The 20,621-nt window shown below is 52.6% G+C and overlaps 1 protein-coding gene across 1 annotated transcript; it reads right to left on the reverse strand.

The window, feature by feature from the left end:
* Nucleotides 1-411: 411 nt before the first annotated feature.
* lama1 (laminin, alpha 1) lies at nucleotides 412-19,997 on the reverse strand. Its single transcript, XM_044104877.1, has 64 exons — nucleotides 19,817-19,997; nucleotides 17,445-17,615; nucleotides 17,238-17,350; nucleotides 16,786-16,837; nucleotides 16,518-16,708; nucleotides 16,251-16,430; nucleotides 16,091-16,180; nucleotides 15,892-16,009; nucleotides 15,625-15,803; nucleotides 15,441-15,534; nucleotides 15,193-15,350; nucleotides 14,986-15,126; nucleotides 14,757-14,915; nucleotides 14,590-14,691; nucleotides 14,311-14,525; nucleotides 14,052-14,163; nucleotides 13,865-13,975; nucleotides 13,674-13,792; nucleotides 13,525-13,611; nucleotides 13,234-13,445; nucleotides 13,040-13,146; nucleotides 12,756-12,936; nucleotides 12,546-12,682; nucleotides 12,237-12,470; nucleotides 12,018-12,161; nucleotides 11,702-11,872; nucleotides 11,446-11,631; nucleotides 11,214-11,341; nucleotides 11,018-11,135; nucleotides 10,108-10,248; nucleotides 9,904-10,022; nucleotides 9,748-9,831; nucleotides 9,486-9,679; nucleotides 9,256-9,398; nucleotides 9,049-9,147; nucleotides 8,787-8,898; nucleotides 8,407-8,560; nucleotides 8,126-8,336; nucleotides 7,933-8,049; nucleotides 7,692-7,855; nucleotides 7,486-7,624; nucleotides 7,315-7,417; nucleotides 7,004-7,120; nucleotides 6,693-6,866; nucleotides 6,462-6,616; nucleotides 5,722-5,865; nucleotides 5,480-5,613; nucleotides 5,252-5,405; nucleotides 5,039-5,163; nucleotides 4,808-4,958; nucleotides 4,587-4,731; nucleotides 4,372-4,513; nucleotides 4,181-4,295; nucleotides 3,960-4,112; nucleotides 3,737-3,888; nucleotides 3,467-3,661; nucleotides 3,222-3,399; nucleotides 3,029-3,135; nucleotides 2,748-2,934; nucleotides 2,516-2,665; nucleotides 2,209-2,362; nucleotides 1,941-2,074; nucleotides 1,651-1,864; nucleotides 412-663 (listed from the first exon to the last, which is right to left on the reverse strand). The coding sequence occupies exons 1-64, from the start codon at nucleotides 19,872-19,874 to the stop codon at nucleotides 509-511; spliced, it is 9,183 nt and encodes a 3,060-aa protein (XP_043960812.1). The 5' UTR covers nucleotides 19,875-19,997; the 3' UTR covers nucleotides 412-508.
* Nucleotides 19,998-20,621: the final 624 nt, after the last annotated feature.

Below are 20,621 nucleotides of genomic sequence, written 5' to 3' on the forward strand. Positions count from 1 at the left end.
TCAGAACACCAGCCTGTCTCACTTGGGCCCGTCGCCATGGCAACCGCTCCTGATGAATGTTACCTGGATCTGTGGTACCTGAGCCAGATTCTCACCCGGATCTGTTGCCGTGGTAACTGACGGTAACTGATGGCACTGGGTCAACTGAACAGGAAGTACTTCCTGTTGGGTCAGTTGATCCAGGTGAACCCGCCTGCTGGAACCGATTCGTCCTGTTCTTTATTCTGGAAAAACTGTTTTCATTTAAGGAACTTTGTTTACCTTTGACCTCTGACCTCATTTCTTTAATTCATCTGCTGCTCATTTCTGTATTTATGGCCTCAGAGAGACTGAACCAGCACGCCCCCTGGTGTCCGCTTTTATTTTCTCACCTTCATCACTGAACTTTATTAAAATGAAGAAACAAACAACTGTCTTCTTCTCTGGTTTATTTGTTTGTCTGATTACATCATGATGACATCAGCTTTAATAAAATCAACCTGAGATGACGTCACCACGGCGACGATCGCTATGAGGCAGGGCAGGAGTCTGGCGTGACGCCCGACAGAAAGTGGGCGGAGCTGAGGTGGAGAGGGAGGTTCAGGTGAGAGCGAGCGAGCCGCAGGTTCCTCAGGCAGCCTCTGAACCCGGCGCGGACGCTCAGGCAGTTCTGCTTCACGCCGGCTGGAGAAGGGAGACAACCGGATCAGAACCAGAACCAACAGCGAGACAAATGGGTCAGAACCAGTGATGGCATAGTTAATTTGAAAAAGTAAGGTTAATCGGATTACTGATTACTTCTTGGAAAAGTAACTAAGTTACATTAAAAGTAATTTTTAATTACTTTCAGCAGCTGCTAACAACGCTGTGAAAATCCCATTGACTTTTGCCAAAACTTAATTGTAAATTATTTTATAATGTTACTGTGTCTCCACTGATGAGTTTGAACTGAAGCAGAGATTGTTTAATGGTTACAACAGAACAAAAAAACCATCAGTAATTTGTGTTTGTTTTTTTGTTTCTATTGTCTGGAAAACTATAAATAGGATTTTAGATCCCGCCTCCAGGATGCCTGTGACAGATTTGTGAGATTTATCTCAATAATTATAACGGCGTTTAGTTGCACAACTTTACAGACTCATTCATTCGTGGCTGTTTTCACGTTTATTGCTCTGTTCATGTTAGTTTGCAGTTTTAATATTTTCATTTTAACTTTAACAAAGACACAACAGGAGATCATCTGGGAAATGATGGACAGGGAGAGTCTGACTAAAACTACCTGGATGTCAGACACATTCTGGCGCTGATTATCTCTGCTTACTTCCAAGCCCAAATGAACAACTTCATGTTCAAAACCAAACCCAAAACTGCTTATAATAATCAGACTTGGCCACAGAAACTCAAAATAGTTCCTGTTTATCCAGCAACAAAATGTGCATCTTGCTGCTGATGCTGTCGCATAGAAACGGCGGTCATTCCTCGAGACGCCGTGAGGAAAAAATATTACAAAAGAAAACTGTAACACAGTTATTTGGATAAGTAACTTTAATCTGATTTCTGGATTTGAAATAGCAACGCATCAGATTACGGTACTCGTAATACTGACTTTACTGGTCAGAACCAGAACCAACAGAAACGGGTCAGAACATGGTGTTCAGCAGCTGCTCTCACCTGGAACCCCTCCCAGGTAGATGGGGTTGTTGGTCTCGGCAGAGGTGGATTGTGGGTAGGGGTTAGAGGCGCTGTATTGTGTCCCGTCCACGCTTAGCGTCAGGCCATGCTTCGTCTTTCTGACCACTAGGTGGTGCCAGAGTCCGTCGCAGAGCACTGGGCCCGTGGTGCGCAGCGCCACACGGCCCGCCCCGTTGTTCACATTGAACACCACCTGAGGAGAGAGAGGGCCTCACCTGAGCGCCGTTACCATAGATACACCTGTCTTTACCTTAGCCGCTCGGGCTCACCTGTCCGTCCACCATCTCCAGGCCGACGGCATCCACCTTGGCGCTGCTAATGCCCAGGAAGATGCCTTCTGATTGGCTGGTCCGAAACTCCAGAGACACCGCCATGTCAGCGCCGACCTTATACCCATCATGCACTGCAGGGACAAACAGAGGCTCACCTGGGCATCTGCTCAGGACCAAACCCACTCCGCCACCCCAACCAGAGACACCCTGGACAACTGTCCTCTACTGCTCCACCAAGCAGGAGAAGAAGAGCTGGAGGACTCACTGAGCTCAGCGTGTCCACTGCCGTTGAAATAACTTCCTGTCTGATCCTTGGTGAAGCAGGAAGTGACATCATGCTGTGAGAACGGCTTGGACAAATCCAACATGGTACCGTTGAGACTGACAGACCGAAGACAACCTGGGAGACTGCTGCTGACCTGAAGGACAGACATGGGGACAGCTTCAGTCAGGTCCAACTCACTTGTCTCCTACGCTTGAACTCGGCTGACGTTTGCATGTCTCCGGGCAGATCTCCACTCTGCTGGCTCTTGATTGGTGTAAAATGTGTGTGATGTCATGAGGAGACTTACACCGATCCTCCGGCTGTTCACACCGGCAGGTAACCCTCCGAGGAACAGCATCCTGTCCACGTCCATGTGGTTCCCTTTGATTGAGGCGGTGGTGGGACGGGAGCCGTCCACCGTCAGGGACACGGACCTCCGGCTCACCTCGGCACTCACCTGAGAGACAGACAGACAGAGCAGGGTTCAGATCCTGGTCCGGCTCTGGACCCTGAAGACATCCTTCTGGAGATTGACTCACAGAGTGCCAGTGTCCATCGTTGACGACGGTGGACAGGACAGAGGCGGGGCCTTTCCCTAGGTCGGCGGACAGCCTGATCCGTCCCCCTCTCAGACCGAGGACAACAAAGTCCATCTGCTTGGCATCGGACAGGAGGAGCATGAGGCCGTCCGGAGCCCGGCTTCGAACAGACAACCTCACCGACACACTGACGACCAAGAGACACGACACAGCAGAATGGCGTCAGAGAATCTGGGGACGCAACCCAACCACCCACCCTCCCTGTCGTCATGGAGACCAACCTCTTCCTGAAGGCACTGGGGTTGATGAGGAAGGTCATGTGACTGTGGCTGGACGAACCAAACTGCGCCGCTGACGGCAGGAAGGACGCTTCATGCTCCACCGCACACTTCAACACAAACCAATCACCAGGCTTAGATCACGACCAATCAGCATGCAGCTCACATCTGCACCGCTAGTAAACACCGTCCTTACTGTTAGCGCTGCAGCTGTCAGGGCGCTCAGGTGTGTGGGTGGAGTTAAAGGCAGGTGTGCAGGTGTCGACTCAACGTCCAGGTCATCAGGAAGCACAGCCTCCGCCGTGCTCCGCTCCAACAGGCAGCTGTTAAGCTCCGCCCCCTCATACCTGACTGCAACCGATAGGTCCACAAGCCTGCAGACCAAAACCATTAGCCAATCAGAGACAGCGGGCGGCGGCTTGGTGAGAGTGAAGGACTTACGTTCCGCCCACCACCAGGTGATGGATGCAACCCCTGAATTGCTGGGATGAAACTCGCAATCTGATTGGCAGATGGGACTCCTTCTCCGGTGGGAGCCCACCAATGAAGAGAGAGGATGGAGTCAGCCGAGAAAAGCCTCCAGGCATTAGAGACGCAGACTTCAGGTGCTCATCGTCCACCTGCAGGGACAGAGACCTGGCGACAGGGACAAGGCTTGTTCAGGTGGGACTGTCGGCAAGTGCAGGGGATTGTTTCCATAGCAACACATACTTCCTGTTGACGGTCATAACAACTGAGTGTTCGCTACCATCAGCGAATGATCCTCCACCAGACTTCAATACTTTAACCTTCCGAGTGGCTCCGCCCACATTCCCAAGCTCCGCCTCCACACCACCTGAGACCAGGTGAAGACACAGGAAGTACTGTGGACAGAGAGGACAGCAGGTGACCAAACAGCATCATTGGTGAATCACATGATCTGAGTGGATCTCACCTGTCGGTGCGCTTGGTCATCACTGAAGGCTGCCAGCAACACTCCTGATTGATTGTTGGAGGAGAAGGTAAAGAGAAGCTCCGCCTCCTGACCGAATGATGGAGGAGCGATCTGGACGAAACCTCCAGACAACAGAGAGACACTTCGCACCGCCTGGTGATAAACAACAGATCAAGTTATTGACTCCTGTAAGGAACCTAATCTAACTCCAGGTAGCATACCTTCAGAACACAACCCTTCCGGACCCCGAATGCATCCTTCAGCAGGTCAAAGTTCGACCGAGCAATCTCCACATTCTTTATACAGCCAACGTATGCTCTGGACACCACCTGTCGCCTAGCAACCATAGAGACAGTCAGGTGAGGACAGAATAGATGTCCACATCGTCTCATGTGACCTTCAGTTAACCCACCTGATTGCTCTGGATGAAGGAAACCCTCCGATGTAGATGGGGTCCAGGTCATAGCGGTTCAGGTCCGAAGCGGTACCTGGAGACTCGGCCTCCAACACCTCCTTCTCCGATGATTGGCCTGCCGCCATGACGGACAGGTAACCTGGACAGAGCCGGAGTCCACAGTCAGCAGGACGTCCACCTGAAGCAGTCGGCCACTGGGTTCCTGGATCTACCTTTGCGCTTGTTCCTCTGCAGGGTGACCTTGAACCAAACTCCAGTGTTGTACTTCCTGTTGGAGGTCTGGACCAGAGTCCCTGAGCCCAGGTCAAATGTCAGACGGACATGACCCTCAACCAGTTCTAGAGACAGGAAGTCCCTCTGTAGAAAACAGGAAGTGAAGTCTTTGTATGTGTCCCTCCAGAGTAAAAGCCTTTGATGTTTGTGTGTGTGGTACCGTGTTGTTGGAGGCCAGGTAGAGCAGCAGTCCACCTGGAGACAGAGTCTTAAACAGCAGGACGATGGAGGTGGACGTGGCTTTCAGAGACTTCTGGACCACAGAGTACCCAGAGCCGTCAAAGTAGAAAGATGTCTCCTCTGCTTGGGGACTGGGACACAGGCAGGTGGATGGAGACAGGTGAGAAGGAGCTTGGTGTCATTAAGTGCGTTGTGTTGATCCGAAGTTTACCTGCTGAAGCAGCCCCCACAACGGCCCTCCCGACTGACGTAGCTCCATAGGCCGATGTTCCGCTCATTCAGCGAAGCTTCCCCCAGGCATCCCTGGAAGGAGGACGAGTGCAGCCCTGCAGGACGCTGCCGTAACACACGCGGTTATCACCTGACAGTCCTGACACACACACACACACACACACACACACCTGTCCACCCGACGGAGGGCTACCTGAGTGAGAGCTCCCATTCCTCCGATGTGAATCACTGTGTTTCTGTCAATGTCCAAAACTTGCGATGATCCTGGAGAAGAGGATGTCACTGCTGGCAGAGGAGCCGACCCAGAGTCCAGGTGTTGGACGGACAGAGCGGCATACGCCCCAAACCTGATGACATCACAGATGACATCATCAGCCAGACCGAATGAGTCAGAATCCAGATCTGTTCAGAGGTTTTCTACCGTGTAGCGTTGATTTTGGTCCATCGGTTGTTGGCAATGTCTGTTTCAGGAAACTGCAGTCGGGTTGTTCCAGAACCGAGGTTCCACAGCAAGGAAACCTTCCCATGATGCATCTCTACTGCCAGGAAGTCCACCTGAACCAAAAGCACAGCAGGTTTAGGTTGCAGAATGAATCCTGATGTGGGTGTGTAGGTGTGTGTGTGTGTGTGTGTGTGTGTGTGTGTGTGTGTGTGTGGCCGTACTGTGGTGTTGCTGCCCAGGTAGAACAGCAGGTTGTTTGGACGGGAAGTCTTCAGAACCAGACTGAGAGTGTTGAAGTTGCTGGACTGAACTGGCGGTCTGTAAGATCGGACGCAGTTTCTGTCTGCCTGGACCGCCACCTTTATCTGATGACATCACAAACACATCTACTTCCTCACAACAACGCAGTGACATCTAGTGGTGAAGTTGCAGATGAACATGTTCCTCTTGCATGATGAGGATGGTTAGCGTTGAACCGGATGGATGAGGACCAAATGGAGAACCTCATGGATCAATTTCAGGAACAACAAGGTTCAGAACTGAAACGTTTGTTTGTCTCTATGCTGATGAGACTGTTGTTTACTATTGTGATAAATCTGAACATATTCTATATTTAATGTTGTTAGGTCCAACTGCTTCTTTATTTGGACAAAACAGCAGGAAGTTGTTTTCTAGCAGACAGGAAGTTCCATAAAGTTTACTGTCTTTTCAGCCAATCAGAGGTCAGTTTTAGTCATACAGAGTGTAACCTTCTTGATTTTTGTAACTGATAGAAACAGTTCTGGATTCTTGGTTTTGTTGCTCCCAGTTCAGACCAGCTCTCTGAACTGGTCTGAACTGATCTGAACCTTAACCAGTCTACCAGGGTCTGGGTGTGAAGGTGTCTCAGCACTGAGGCTGCCGGACTAAACCAGTTTAAACCAGTCTGAACCACCATAACCCAGTATAGACTAGTCCGTACCGACGCCGCCTGTCTTCTGGCTTGATCGATCAGTTTTCTGATGTCCGACAGATTCCTGCTCAGGGTTTCTCCCAGGATGCTCAGCGGCTTCAGGCTCTCCAACAGCTGCTGTGTGCGATGCTCCGCCTCCTCCAGCCTGCGCTGCACCTCATTGGCTGAGCAAACAGGAAGCAGGAAGTGTTATCTCCCTGCTCGGTTTTGTCGTTTTGAACCCAGTTGGCGAAGTCTCACCTGTAGCCTGGGCCCGACCCATCAGGCCGTTGGTCTCCCTCACCGTGATGTGGGTCTTTCCCACCACAGAAGAAGAGTTCTGAAGCTGCAGCCGGAGTCCCTGCAGCCTCTGCAGTGCCCCCTGCAGCCCGGAGTGAGCCTGTTCAGCCTGGAGCTGAGCCAGCCTGGAGGAACCTGCAGCAGACAGTCGGTCTCCATGACGCCATCATCATCATCATCATCACCATCATCACCATCATCATCTTCATCATCATCTTCATTATCACCATCATCATCCAATCACCACACAGAACCATCATCAGGTGACTCACCAGGGGGAAGCTGCTGGAGCTCTCTGATTGGCTGATGGAGCAGACGGCTGCAGTTCTCCACGCCGTCTCTGGCCAGTTGCAGTTTGGTGGTTACCATAGAAACATTGGCCTGCATCTCTGAGGACAAGAAGACATTTTGATGAGCTGCTGATGTTTTCTGACTGTCTCTAGTAGGGATGGGTTCTGTTTAACCAACGACAAGAACCAGTCAGAACCCAGTCAGAACCAGTCAGAACCAGGTGCACCATGTAGCTCCTGGTAGGGGAATCAGAACCTCTTGACCTCTGACCCAGGTCCTGTTCTCAACACACCTTCAGCCGTGGCGTTGACCTGCCGACTCTCCTCTAGGACCCTGGAGGCCACGTTCAGCCTGACTCCGCCCTCCGCTGCCAGTGTCCGCTCTGATTGGCCGGTCTGAAACACAGAACGGTCAGCTCAAACGGCTCCTCCACGGCCTGAAGCTCTGCTGCTGAGACCAGTACCAAGTGGAGGGCGAGCGAGGCAGCGATCAGGCCTGATCCAGCTTTCTGGTGGGCGGAGCCAACCCGTTGGATGACATCATCATCCAGGAGCGCTGAGGGAGCGAGGCTTTGGGACCCGTTGACCACTGACATTATGGAGCTGAAGGATAAAAGGTTTTAATAAAGAAACACACACACACACGCCCACACACACACACACTCATCACCTATGCAGCGAGTGGGCGTGGCTCTGCAGCTGGTGGGCGTGGCCTTCGGCTCGGTGAACGTTTTCCAGGGCGCTGTTGGTTTTCAGGCTGACCAGCAAAACTTCCACGTGTTTCCTGAGCGCCGGACGCAGCTGGTCCAGCTGGCTGGCCAGCAACTCTACCTGCTGGACAGGTAGAGGCAGCACATCACTCACCACTGCCGCCGCTGGCTGCAGGTCATCTGGTGGGCGGGGCGTCTCACCACGCTGTGGTTGGTCAGTTGGGCGCTAAGACTGACGGCGTCCTCCTGCAAAGTCTGGCCGACCTCCATCAGCTTGTGAACCACGACCAACGCAGAACTCAGGTTTTGCCGGGCCTCCTGGCCCACACAGACCCAGAACCAGATCACAAGACTGCAGGGCAAAGGTCACATGACCCACCTGTCTGCTGCTCACCTGAAGGTGGCGCTGTAGAGCGCCTGCAGCATCAAGGAGCTTCTCTGCCTCTGAGTTTCGCTGAGCCGCGTCACCAAGAGGAGCTCCAGCATGCTGCAACGTTGTCATGGCAACGCCCAGGGAGTTGCTGAGGGGGCGGAGCCTGTCTTTACCCATGGGCCACCTGGACAGAAAGTCCATCTGCAGCGAGTGGAGCAGAACCTCGGAGAGGCTGCAGACACAGAGAAACTCACACAGCCTCTGATTGGTTTAAACCCAGGGGGCGGAGCCACAACACCCACCTGAGCTCCTGATTGGCTGCCAACCTAGAGGCTGTCATGTTGATTCCTCTGAGGTGCTGTAGCCTAGACTCCGCCTCTTCTAGACGGCCGGAGGCGTCTTCAGTCAGCTCATTGTCATTGGTCTGGTTCAGAAGCCCCGCCTCCTTCTGCAGCACTGAACCAATCAGATTGCTGGCATTAGACTGCTGAGGAGTGAATACTTCCTGACTGCTGGCACCCGGGTGAGGATGACGAGGTAAAATAATTCTAATCATTATTATTATTATTATTATTATTAATACTATAATTATTATTATTATTATTATTATTATTATTGTTGTTGTTATTTATTAATAATGATTTTTATTATTATTATTCCTGGCCCTGCAGTCATTCTTTACCCTGAGTCTTGTCTTGCAGGCTGCTGACTCTCTGCAGCAGCAGCTCACTGAGGAACCAGCTGTTGTTGGTGGAGATGAGAAAATCCCTGAGGCTCCCAGACAGATGTGTCACCTGACCAATCAGAACACAGAACACCATCATCACCTGACCTCTGACCTTTCATCTCTAGAAATTAACCCTATCTGTCTAACATGGGGCTTCCTCCTGCTGGTGGTCATAATGTTCTGGCTGGTTGTCTCCAGGGTGGTGAGGCGTGCCCACCTGCTGCTGCAAAGCGCTGAGGTCAAAGGTCAGGCAATGCAAGTCCTCATCCAGTCTGGACAGGTGAGATGCTCCAGTTGTGTTTGAAGAAATGCTCACCTGGACACAGCAGGACACGGTTCAGTCCACCAGAGACTCGGGTCGACTCAGAACCACTCGGCTTCCCGGAGCCAGAGTCTTACACACTCGGTCTTGGTTGCTGTTTACCTTGAAGTCTTTGGTCCGGTTCTCCAACAGCACCAGCTGGCGGTATGGCGCCATGGCGACAGCACTCAGGCTGACAGACAGGAAGTGATCGTTAAGGCGGTCCAAGTCGTCAAGGAGAACGGCGCTGCAGCCATCGTCACACGCTGGAGAGAAGGGACGCAGCTGGTACCTCATGGTGCTGACACCTTTGTGTGTGTGTGTGTGTGTGTGTGTTGGGGGCAGCTACTCACACACACACCGCTCTTGCTGCAGGGCGTGGCGCTCCTCACACTGGTCACATGACTGACCTCTGACCCCAGGCTTGCACTGGCAGTGTCCTGTGAGGTGATCACACACCTGATGGAGGGAGCCCCACCCACTGCAGCCGCACGGCAGACAGAGCCCCCCTGGCACGGTGGGGTTACCATGGTAACCAGGAGAGCACCTGCAGGAAGGAGAGGCCTGTGACATCACAGCGGGTGAGTCGTGACATCAGTAGGCGTAAAGACTCACCTCTCACAGCGTCTGCCTTCATATCCTGTCAGACAGGAAGTGCAGCGGAAACCTCCGGCGGCCGACACGCAGAAGGGACTGAAACTGGAGAAGAGACTCGTTTGGACTTGGGATAAAGGACTCGGGTAAGCATGCCCAGTGAATGGAGCAGTTTACCTGTTGTCCACCAGGGGGCAGGCACACGGAGAGCAGTCATTGATGGAGCCACTGACGTTTCCATAGTAACCCGGGGAGCAGACGTCACATCGCTGCCCGGTGGTGTGATGCTGGCAGTCCTGAAAGTTTAAAGTTTCATCACAAGGAGGTGCTCTTTCTGAAAGACTCAAGTTCACCCCGAGTCAACCTGAACTCGGATGTTACCTGGCAGTCTCCGGTCTCCGGGTCACAAGTTGCACTGTGGTTGTTGCAGCGACATGGAAGACACGGACGCACCGTCATGATCTTCAAACTCTGAGCAGGAAGTTCTGACTGAGGCTGGCGGAAGAAACCCGCCGAACAGACCTGCAGAAAAACGAGTCAGAGAGACGGGTCAGGAAAAAGAACTGTTCTGATCCGGGGGAGTTCTCTCAGTCAGCTTCATCTAAACCTTCATGTTGGACTTTGAACGCACTATGAACCAGATCCTTTAAAAACCGTCTCCTTTAGTTTTGGACATAATGACTTTACTTGGTAAACGGACGGGGACCAACAGGGACGCTACAGATTCCTTTCAAAATAAAACACTTTATATAAACTAGAATGTTGTCATATCAGATGTTCTGAAGATGGATCAAGATTACCATCAGGGAATTCTGGCACCAGGCTGGTTCCACTTGATCTGGGTTTTTTTGGACGTTCTGATGGTTCTTCATGATGTCACAACAGGAACCTCATTGAAAAGGTTTCATTTAACCAATCAGATCTCTGACATCGTCGTCAAGTGTTTGAGGGTCTGGTGTATGTAAATTTCTGAGTTGTGGTTAACTTAGGAACCAGTCAGCCTCATTGACGGCAGGGAGGAAAAAGGTTCAGTCCTTATGTAAATATCTGCCTGAACTGTGTGTGTGGTGGTTCCTGCAGCTCAGTGTTGGATAAATCACTCTTAATGCTGATGACACTTTGCTGTTTTTACCCAAATTCAATTGTTGTAAGCAAACAAACTTGATTTTTCTCTAGTTTTTATCTGGAATCATTATTTCTGGTCTGAAAACAAATCCCTAAGGTATCCTTCTGAAGCTGTGACAGGACTTGGTCGGGTTCTAATTGAGTTCTGAGGGGTATCAATGATTACCTGACAGGACAGGCCGCTGTATCCTGGTGGACAGAGACACGACTCGATTAGTCTGGCCTTTTCCTGGGAGGAGTCTGACTCAACCCTCACTGCCGTCTCCATGGTGATGTTAGAAATCCTTCATGAAAGAAGGGGAAAGTGAGTACATGTGTGTGTGTGTATGTGTGCGTGGGTGTGTGTGTGTGCACTGGTTTACCTGCTCTGCTGGAGCCCAGTTCCATACGAGGCCTTTATGAGGACGTCCTGGACCTTACTGAGGACGGACATAAAGTCCGCCCGGGTCACTGCCCTCTGAGACACCGAGTTGAAATATTTCCATGTGTGCTGTGAAACAGAACCAATAAGAACCAGAACCAGTCAGAACCAGAACCAGTCCCCTCCTGAGTTGTTTTGAAACTGAAGTTACACAGGATGCCTTGCTGCCCTACCTCCGTCAGCCTGATGTTGTGCTGAGTGACGATGCCGTTGCTAGGGGCAACCACATCAGTGAATATGGTGTGCTTCCTCAGGGTCCCACCCCTCATGAGCACCTGTGGCTCCTGATTGGACAGTCCTGAGCCGTCCTCAGCGTAGAAACTGATGATGTAAGAGAGCAGGCCGCCGTACGACATCAGCTGGACAGAAACGGGCAGGTACTTCAGCTGGTTCAAAGTAACCCAATCAGAAACAAACAGGTAACTGTACCTGGTTCCCTTCAGTCTGAGGGGGAAGCCTCCAGTAGAGGGGGCCAGCGAGCCCACTACTGTTTAACTGGCGGATGTCGAGCAGCATGTCTCCGCCCTGCCGGTAGACTCCAGATACTACACTCTGCTGACTGGACAGGCTGACCAATGACAGAACGGGACCCAGAACAACCTGCAGGGAGGAGATATGGTGGATGTAGTCCATCTGTGCACTGCAGAAATAATAACTAATAATAATATGTATTATTATAATAGCATTGGTGTTGTACTGATCCAATATTGATCTGGTATTGATGCGATATTGGTGCAGTACTCACAGGGACTCGGGTCAGCCCTCCCAGCTCCTCACAGTCTTTGCTGAGTCCAGAACAGAAACAGTCAGAACATCCGTTGGGGTTCTGGTCGGACAGAGCGAACCAGCCAGAAACACACTCCTCACAGCGTCGACCCGACACACCAGCCTGGACCGACATCAAACAGGAAGTAAAGGTCTGATTGGCTGCATCAGTTGACCTGGAGCCGGTTCTGGTTCTTACCTTGCACACACATTCTCCAGTCCATCCACACTCACACACGCCGAGCGATTTATTGCAGAATGTCTCGTTGGTTCCTGCCAAGTCGCAGTCGCACGCTGAGCATGCTGGGTAACCATAGTAACCAGGTGCACAGTGGTCACATGACCTGCCAGTGAAGCCATCCCTGCAGGGACACTGTCCACTGAGCAGGTGGCACAGGGGGGCGGAGCTTCCTGCTGTGCTGCAGCTGCACGGCTTCAGGGACACAGGGGGTTACGGCCACTCACCTGTCACAGGTGTGTGTGTGTGTGTGTGAGTGTTTGAGTTTACCTTGCACCCTGTGCTGGGGTCGTGACCCCAGTAGCCTGTTTCACACCTGTCGCAGGTGTCTCCCTCCGTGTTGGGGGGGCAGGTGCACTCTCCACTGTCAGGGTCACAGTGTCCCCCGGTGTGATCACAGATGCATGCTGGGAGATCAGAAACCGACCCATGAGACAGCAGAACGGCAACCGCTCGCTGACACACCGTCACACCTCTCACCTGTGCAGTTTCTGCCATGGTAACCATAGTAACCGCGACTACAACGATCACACTTGTCTCCAGCTACGCCCTCGGTGCAGCGGCACCGTCCATCCTGGTCACATGACTCAGAGACAGATCCTGATTGACTGCAGCCGCAGGGCAGACAGCCCCGCCCACTCTGCAGCCCGAAGAACCCCGACTGAGAAAGGAGCAGAGCATTTAGCTGAGTGTGTGTGTGTTTGTGTGTGTGTGTGTGTGTCTGTGTGCGTGTGTGTGCGTGTGTGTGTGTGTGTGTGTGTTACCCGGCAGCGGTCACAGGTGCGTCCCGTCACATTCTCTCGGCACACACACTGACCTGTTGTGATGTCACAAATACTGGAGGAAGAGCCGTTGACATCACAGCTGCAGTCTGCAAGAACAAGCCCCGCCCACTGTCACTGATGTCACACATAGCCCCGCCACCCTGTCAAACAGAACTGAGGGAATAGACACTCACCTTTGCAGTCCTTGGCAATGACTGCGTCGCCATAGTAACCAGGACGGCATGCCTCGCAGTGTTTTCCTGCTGTGTTGTCAAGGCAACGCAGACACTCACCGGTCACAGCGTCGCAGTAACCAGCCTCGCTCACGTTAACGTTACCGTTACATTTGCAGCTAACACAGGCCCCGCCCACCACCTGCGGGTTACCGTAGAAACCACTGGTACACCTGGACAGGAGCAAAAGGACAAACAGGAAGTCTTTCTGAGGGATCAGCCGCTGCACCTGGGAACACCTGAGACCCTCACCTCTCACAGTTTGACCCCGCGTAGCCGGGCTGGCACCGGTCACATGACACCTGACCCGACGACTCCACCACACAGGTAGGACTGAAACTGGAGAGCACAGGTGAGACCGGAGGAGACAGGTGAGATGGTCTGCTTCAGGTGGGACTCACCTGTTGGACGGCTCCGTTAGAGGACACGGACAGAGCCGGCATTCGCCGTTGGTCGGGTCGCCATAGAAACCAGGAAGGCAGAGTTCGCAGTGGGGGCCGGTGGTGTTGTGGCTGCAGCCCTGAAGCGGACAGGTCAAAGGTCAGCTGGCTGCAGGTGGGTGCTCCACTGCTACTGATTGGTCCAGACTCACCTGACAGAATCCAGTGATGTCACAGTGGGTGGAGTGGCCGCCGCACTCACACTGCATGCAGTTCCCTCCAAACAGAACCGCCCCGACCCGGTAGAACCCAGGGAGGCACGACTGGAACACACAAGCCTGGTTAGTCTGGTCCGGACTGGAACCAGGACCGAAACCAGACAATCAGAAACCTGCTGACCTCACAGGAGGTTCCGCTGTAACCGGCTGGACATTCACACGTCTCCACGGCAACCGCCCGAACTCCAGAACCTGAGCCGGAACTGGCGACATCCAAAGAGACCGAACCGAGCCTGGAGAGCAGAACCAGACGAGACAGACAGCGTTTGTCCTGAGGGGTCCAGCAGAACCTCTTCCAGACCCATCAGAACCATTATAACCCATCAGACCCAGTCAGAACCCATCAGAACCCATCAGAGCCAATCAGAACCGGTCCTCACCGTATCGGTCCTTCTGTGGAAGTATTCAGATGGACCTGGACCAACAGGTGGGTCAGGTCCGTCAGAACCAGCAGCAGGTCATGTTGTGTTACCGGGCCTCCGGTTCGGTCATCTACGAACCGGTCTGGGTAAATCTCCATGGCAACGGGTTGCTCTGCCAGTGGCGAGAGGAAGAGGAGCAGAGGAGGCGAGAGATGAAGAGTCTGGCCGTTACCCTGGAAACAAGACAACCAGTCGTTACTGGTTAGTCTCCAGGTGCGGAGGCGGGGTCTAGCTCACCTGCATGATGATATCAGTGAGGACAGGTAGGGTTTGGTCACGGTTGTCCGGGGCGACGTCGTAAACCACGGAGAAGACGAGTCGTCCCCCGAAGGACACCAGCTGCAGACAGCAGAGACTCAGAGGACAAGACCACCAGAACCAGTGGCGGGTCGGACCTAGCTCACCTTGTTGCCAAGGAAACGGTGGGGCGCCGCCCATACCAGCCTGTGTTTATGTGCGACGATGGAGGACGCATTGCTGGAGATGCCAAGGTCGTTTCCATGGACATCTAGAGCAGCTTGGACGGGGTCAGAAGATCGGAGGACAGCATCTGAAAGAACCACCTGGAAAGAGAAACCTCCATGTTTGTCAAGGTGAAATGGGTCAGACCCGGGCTCAGGTGAGGTGTGTTACCTGCGTGACGGACCAATCAGAACTCTGACAGACGTCAGAAACACCAAAGCAGAAGCAGTCGGTGCAGCCCAGAGGGTTCTGCTGCTGCAGGTTGTAAAAACCCGGTTTGCACTGATCACAGTGGACCCCCATCACGTTCACCTGAGGAGCAACCGCAGGTCACAAGGTTACTGGAGTCCTCAGACCGCTGGTCACATCAGGGCTTACCTTGCAGGTGCAGGAGCTGCACGGGTCGCTGTTGGTGCTTCCTGCCAGGTTGCACTCACAGGGAGTGCAGGTGGGAAAATCCCTGAACCCGAATGCACAGCGGTCACAGCGCTGACCCGAGAAGCCGTCCTTACACTGGCACTGACCCGCGGACACACCTGGACACACGGACTGCCGCCATCAGAGCCCCTGCAGGGTTCCACCGCCAGACGTCCGGTCAAGCATCAGGACCGGTTGGAGGAACCTACCTGGTTCTGTGTCGTCTTTGCGGCAGAACGATGATGTGGATCCTCTCGGGTCGCAGCTGCACTCCACACATGGAAAATCAGAGTATGGCGACACCTGCACACATTATGACCGACCAGCAAACCATTCACAAAACCATCAGAACCACTGGAAGCACCGACCCAACGGCCTCAGCACCGCCGCTACCTCGGCCGGTCTGTAGTATCCGTCCCTGCAGCTCTCACAGTTGGTCCCAGTCGTGTTTTGCTGGCAGTCGATACAGACTCCGCCCCCCCGGCGGACGCCATGACGGTTTAGACTGAGGCCGAGGTCAGAGACGGTCTGGTTGTAGAAACAGTCACTGGCTTTGTTGTGACAATTACACTCTGAGAGAGACAGGTAGGAACAAACGGAGAAAAAAGACTGTGATCGCCCTTAATGGGGAATCTTGTGCCGTCTATTAAGGTGTCTCACTTTCACAGGTATTTCCTTCAGAGAGGGTTCCTGGTTGCCATGGCAGCTGATGGTAACCAGGGCAACACTTGTTACAGTTTTCCCCACAAGTGTTGTGCTCACACACACATTTCAGTTTCTGTGAAAAGACAGACAGAGTTGAGCTCACCTGTCTGACAGTATCCAGGTGCGATCTGAGCAGTTGCAGGTGTGCTGTTACCTTGGTAACCGGGTTCAGCGGGCAGCTCTGGGCGTGTCCGTAGCAGATGCACATCCCGCCTACAGAGATGTCCTTGATGGAGTAATAATACTGGGAAGAGAGCAGACAGGTGAGACCAGAGACCTTCCTGTGCCGCCCGTCTTACCGCCGCCCATCTTACCCTCCGGGTCACGATGGGGTCGACGTCCCGTGGGTCGTGGACGCTCAGCGTCATCAGATCAGCATTTAACGTTCTGATTCTCTGAAGTCTCACTCTGATGTAACGAGCCGATGTAAAGTTCAAGAGGTCAGGGGTCAAATCATCGGCTCCAGGTCGACCGTTAATCAGAGAGGTGTGGATCTGTGAGACAGGTAGAGGGACGGTTAGACAGACAGGTTACAGACAGACAGACGGGTTACAGACAGATGGGTGGACAGTCTGTCTCACCTCTCCGTGCTCCAGTGGGTTCAGTCTGGAGTAGTAGGACGTACAGATGACCTCGGTGTCACTCCTGTAGGTTGGCGGTCCAAGTCTCGGTGTGATGTTGTAGCGATGCAAACACTCCGAGTCACTGATGGCGTAGTACTGCCAGGGGTCAAAGGTCACACCATCCAGAGAGCGTTCAAGGATCCAGTTACCTGACAGGTGTTCAGAGATGAGCAGGTAAACGGACAAGAGGACAGACAGGTGAACAGTCGACAGGTGCTGCTCTCACCGGGTCGTGGAGAATTGGCTGCTTTGATGATGATGTAAGCAACCTGAAATATCTGAACAGGTAAACAAAATCACATGACCTGGAGGAATCAGGTTCCCATGGCACCTGAGCTCTGGAGCACTCAACATATCATATCAATGTTATCATATCATATTAACAATATTTAAATGCTAACATGTGCATGCTAACCTTTCAGCGCTAACATCTTTCAATATTACCTTTTGATGCTAATATCAATGCTGATGTTTCGATGCTAACCTTTCTATAATTCCATTTTCATGCTAACATCTCAATGCTAACATTTCCATGCTAACCTGAGTGCATTTCAGAGAGCAGCAAAACTGATAACTCTGACTGCCTTTCCTGTTCCTGGCAGAGTTAGGCTAACTGAGGCTCAGGTTACCATGGTGACTGGATACCTAGTGTGGAGGGTTTGTGGTTCTTGTTCTAACCTGATTCAGGTCCAGGGTGATGGTGATCCAGTGAAACTGACGGCCGTTCTTGATGCTCGGACTCTGCCACCACTGATTGGTTCCATCAATAGCGTTTGTGATTGGATGACGCTCTGCAAACAGAGGAGGTTACTTCCTGTCAGCTAAGGCCCCACCCACTGGGTCCAGCCCAGATGAATTAGACCTAGAGGTTCTGGTGGTTCTTACCTTTAGTAAGGACAGAGTTGGCATCACATCTGGGGCAGTGTGGGTTCTTGATTCTGCGACCCGGTACGTGTTCTACCAGCTTGCAGTAAACCTCTGGTTCTGGGTCTCCACAGGTGGCATTGCTGCTAATCTCTGCATTACTGGCCAGGTTGAAGATGGCTGGGAACAGGCCTGGACCACAGAACCAGAACCAGAACTGTTAGGAGCCGTTAGGAGGGATGTACAGCAGAGGACCATGTGACCCCAGAAGACCATGTGACCCCAGAGGATCATGTGACCCCAGAGGATCATGTGACCCCAGAAGACCATGTGACCCCAGAGGATCATGTGACCCCAGAGGATCATGTGACCCCAGAAGACCATGTGACCCCAGAGGATCATGTGACCCCAGAAGACCATGTGACCCCAGAAGACCATGTGACCCCAGAGGATCATGTGACCCCAGAAGATCATGTGACCCCAGAGGACCATGTGACCCCAGAGGACCATGTGACCCCAGAGGATCATGTGACCCCAGAAGACCATGTGACCCCAGAGGATCATGTGACCCCAGAGGACCATGTGACCCCAGAAGACCATGTGACCCCAGAGGACCATGTGACCCCAGAGGATCATGTGACCCCAGAAGACCATGTGACCCCAGAGGACCATGTGACCCCAGAGGATCATGTGACCCCAGACGACCATGTGACCCCAGAGGATCATGTGACCCCAGAGGACCATGTGACCCCAGAAGACCATGTGACCCCAGAGGACCATGTGACCCCAGAGGACCATGTGACCCCAGAGGATCATGTGACCCCCAGAAGACCATGTGACCCCAGAGGATCATGTGACCCCAGAAGACAATGTGACCCCAGAGGACCATGTGACCCCAGAGGACCATGTGACCCCAGAGGATCATGTGACCCCAGAAGACCATGTGACCCCAGAGGATCATGTGACCCCAGAGGACCATGTGACCCCAGAAGACCATGTGACCCCAGAGGATCATGTGACCCCAGAGGACCATGTGACCCCAGAAGACCATGTGACCCCAGAGGACCATGTGACCCCAGAGGACCATGTGACCCCAAAAGACCATGTGACCCCAGAGGATCATGTGACCCCAGAGGACCATGTGACCCCAGAGGATCATGTGACCCCAGAAGACCATGTGACCCCAGAGGATCATGTGACCCCAGAGGACCATGTGACCCCAGAGGATCATGTGACCCCAGAGGACCATGTGACTTTGTGTTGAATCAGCAGCTTCTTTTTTTCTCTTTGGCTGTTTAAGGTTTTCCTGGTTGAACCTTTTTAAATGTGAAAGTGACCTGATGTTGGGGTGTTCATTGGACCCAGTAAATGTACCAGAACCAGAACCGCCTTGCAGTAAAGCGGGCTGGAACAGAGAGAGTAGCTGCTGTCGAGGAACCTTGAGCAGAGAGCAGAGTTCTGTTTGGACTGACTGAGAGCAGACTGTTGTGTCTGGTTCCTGTGGCTCACCTTGAACTAACCTAACCAGAACCAGAACCAGAACAGAGCAGCAGCAGAGGGGCAGGGGGAACATTTCAACCTCCCAGGTTGAAATGATTTTTCTGACAGAGCTGAGGCATGAGAACAGATTCAACTGTATTAAATGAGTCAAATTCAAAACTGCATTTCTGATTCCAGAGGGAAACGTAATGGAGTCAAATCATCTGATGTCTTCAGTCTCCTGATGTTTCACAGCAACACGTCCTGGAAGAGTCCAGCAGCTCTGCTGACCCTCCTCCTTTGCTTTTACTCCATCTGGTTGTAAATGTTAAACCTTTTATTTTCAGGTGTTTGAGGCTGGAAGCCTCCTGACCATCAGCCTCCTCCAGCCTGGAGGGGAACCATCTGCCAGGGTATGAATACTTCCGAGTTCTGCTGGACTTGTAGACTTGTAGCAGAACAGAACGAAGGTCACATGACTGGAATGGGAAACAATCAGCAGCAAGCATGCTCATCGATTCAGCTCCTGTCCACTCTTAGTTCTGATTGGACCTGGATGTGTTTGGTACCGATCCGGTTTGATTCGGACTTGCTGCTCCTAGCAGACAAAGCGGTTCCGGTCAACCAATCAGAGAGGACCTCGGTCCACATCCACCCTGACCTCTGACCCCTCCCCCACAGAGACCCACTCAAATCTCCGTGGGGGAGGGGCGAGGTGAGCGGGGGAGGGCGGCCGATCGATCGGAGCTGATCACCAATCAAAGATTCATTTAGCCATATTTGGTCGTACTTCCTGCTTCACCTCAGACAGAAACACAAAGTTCAGCAAGACAAGAATAAAACCCAACAGAACCAAATAAAATGCAGTAAAACCCGGCAGAACCCAGTAAAGGTTCTGAAAGGAAAAGTCTGACCTCTGTGTTGAGCTGCAGCCCGCTCCATCAGAACCATCAGCAGCAGCAGAACCTTCATCTTCACCAGAACCCGGCGGTCCAGCAGTCAGAATGAAGCTCAACTGCAGCTGAACCAGAACCCAAACAGAACTGGACCAGAACTGGACTGGAGTCTGAGACCCAAGTGGAGCTGAACTGTTAACTGGGAGAGAGGAAGCAGCTCAGAGGAATGTGTTTCTGCAGAGACTGCCCCCAACACACACACACACACACGCCCACACACACACACACGCACACACACACACACACACACACACACACACACACACACACGCACACACACTACCCGCCTCCATTCATTCAGCTCTATGTGGGGCCGGGCTGTACCATCTGACCCGATGGAGGGGGGGTTTGGTTCTGAGCCTCTGCTGCTGCACCTGAACAGAATAATGAGGTCATGAAGGTTCTGGAGAACCGATCCAAATGAAACGGTTTGATTCCAGGGTTTGGTACCTGAGGCTGATCTAAAACCTGGAGTTTGACTCAGAACCAGTGGCCTCTGCTCTTTACTGATCTCTGACTGGTTATCCAAATGGACTCAGCAGAACCAACCAGTCCAAACGGATCAATGCAGAGGAAATGCCCAGGAAGACGGTCAGAACTGGACCAGAACCAGAGGAACAGAACTCCACAGAGACAGGAAAGGGTTAAAGGTCGCGAAAGCTGCTCTCACAACTGTCCTCTATTGCCTCCTCTGGACCGGAACCGGCAGCTCAGAACCAGACCAGAACCTCTGACCTTCGCCACCAGGAGGAGCTGTGGGTCC

Source organism: Gambusia affinis, linkage group LG21, assembly GCF_019740435.1.
Source record: "Gambusia affinis linkage group LG21, SWU_Gaff_1.0, whole genome shotgun sequence".
Taxonomy (NCBI): domain Eukaryota; kingdom Metazoa; phylum Chordata; class Actinopteri; order Cyprinodontiformes; family Poeciliidae; genus Gambusia; species Gambusia affinis.

Bases quoted from the DNA above. Each gene is read 5' to 3' on its own strand.
- lama1 (XM_044104877.1), bottom strand. From the start codon at position 19,874: ATGAAGGTTCTGCTGCTGCTGATGGTTCTGATGGAGCGGGCTGCAGCT. The intron at 6,617-6,692 runs GTGAGACTTCGC...CTGTTTGCTCAG, and splicing joins GGGTCGGGCCCAGGCTACAG to CCAATGAGGTGCAGCGCAGG. The intron at 3,889-3,959 runs GTGAGATCCACT...CTCTGTCCACAG, and splicing joins ATGACCAAGCGCACCGACAG to TACTTCCTGTGTCTTCACCT.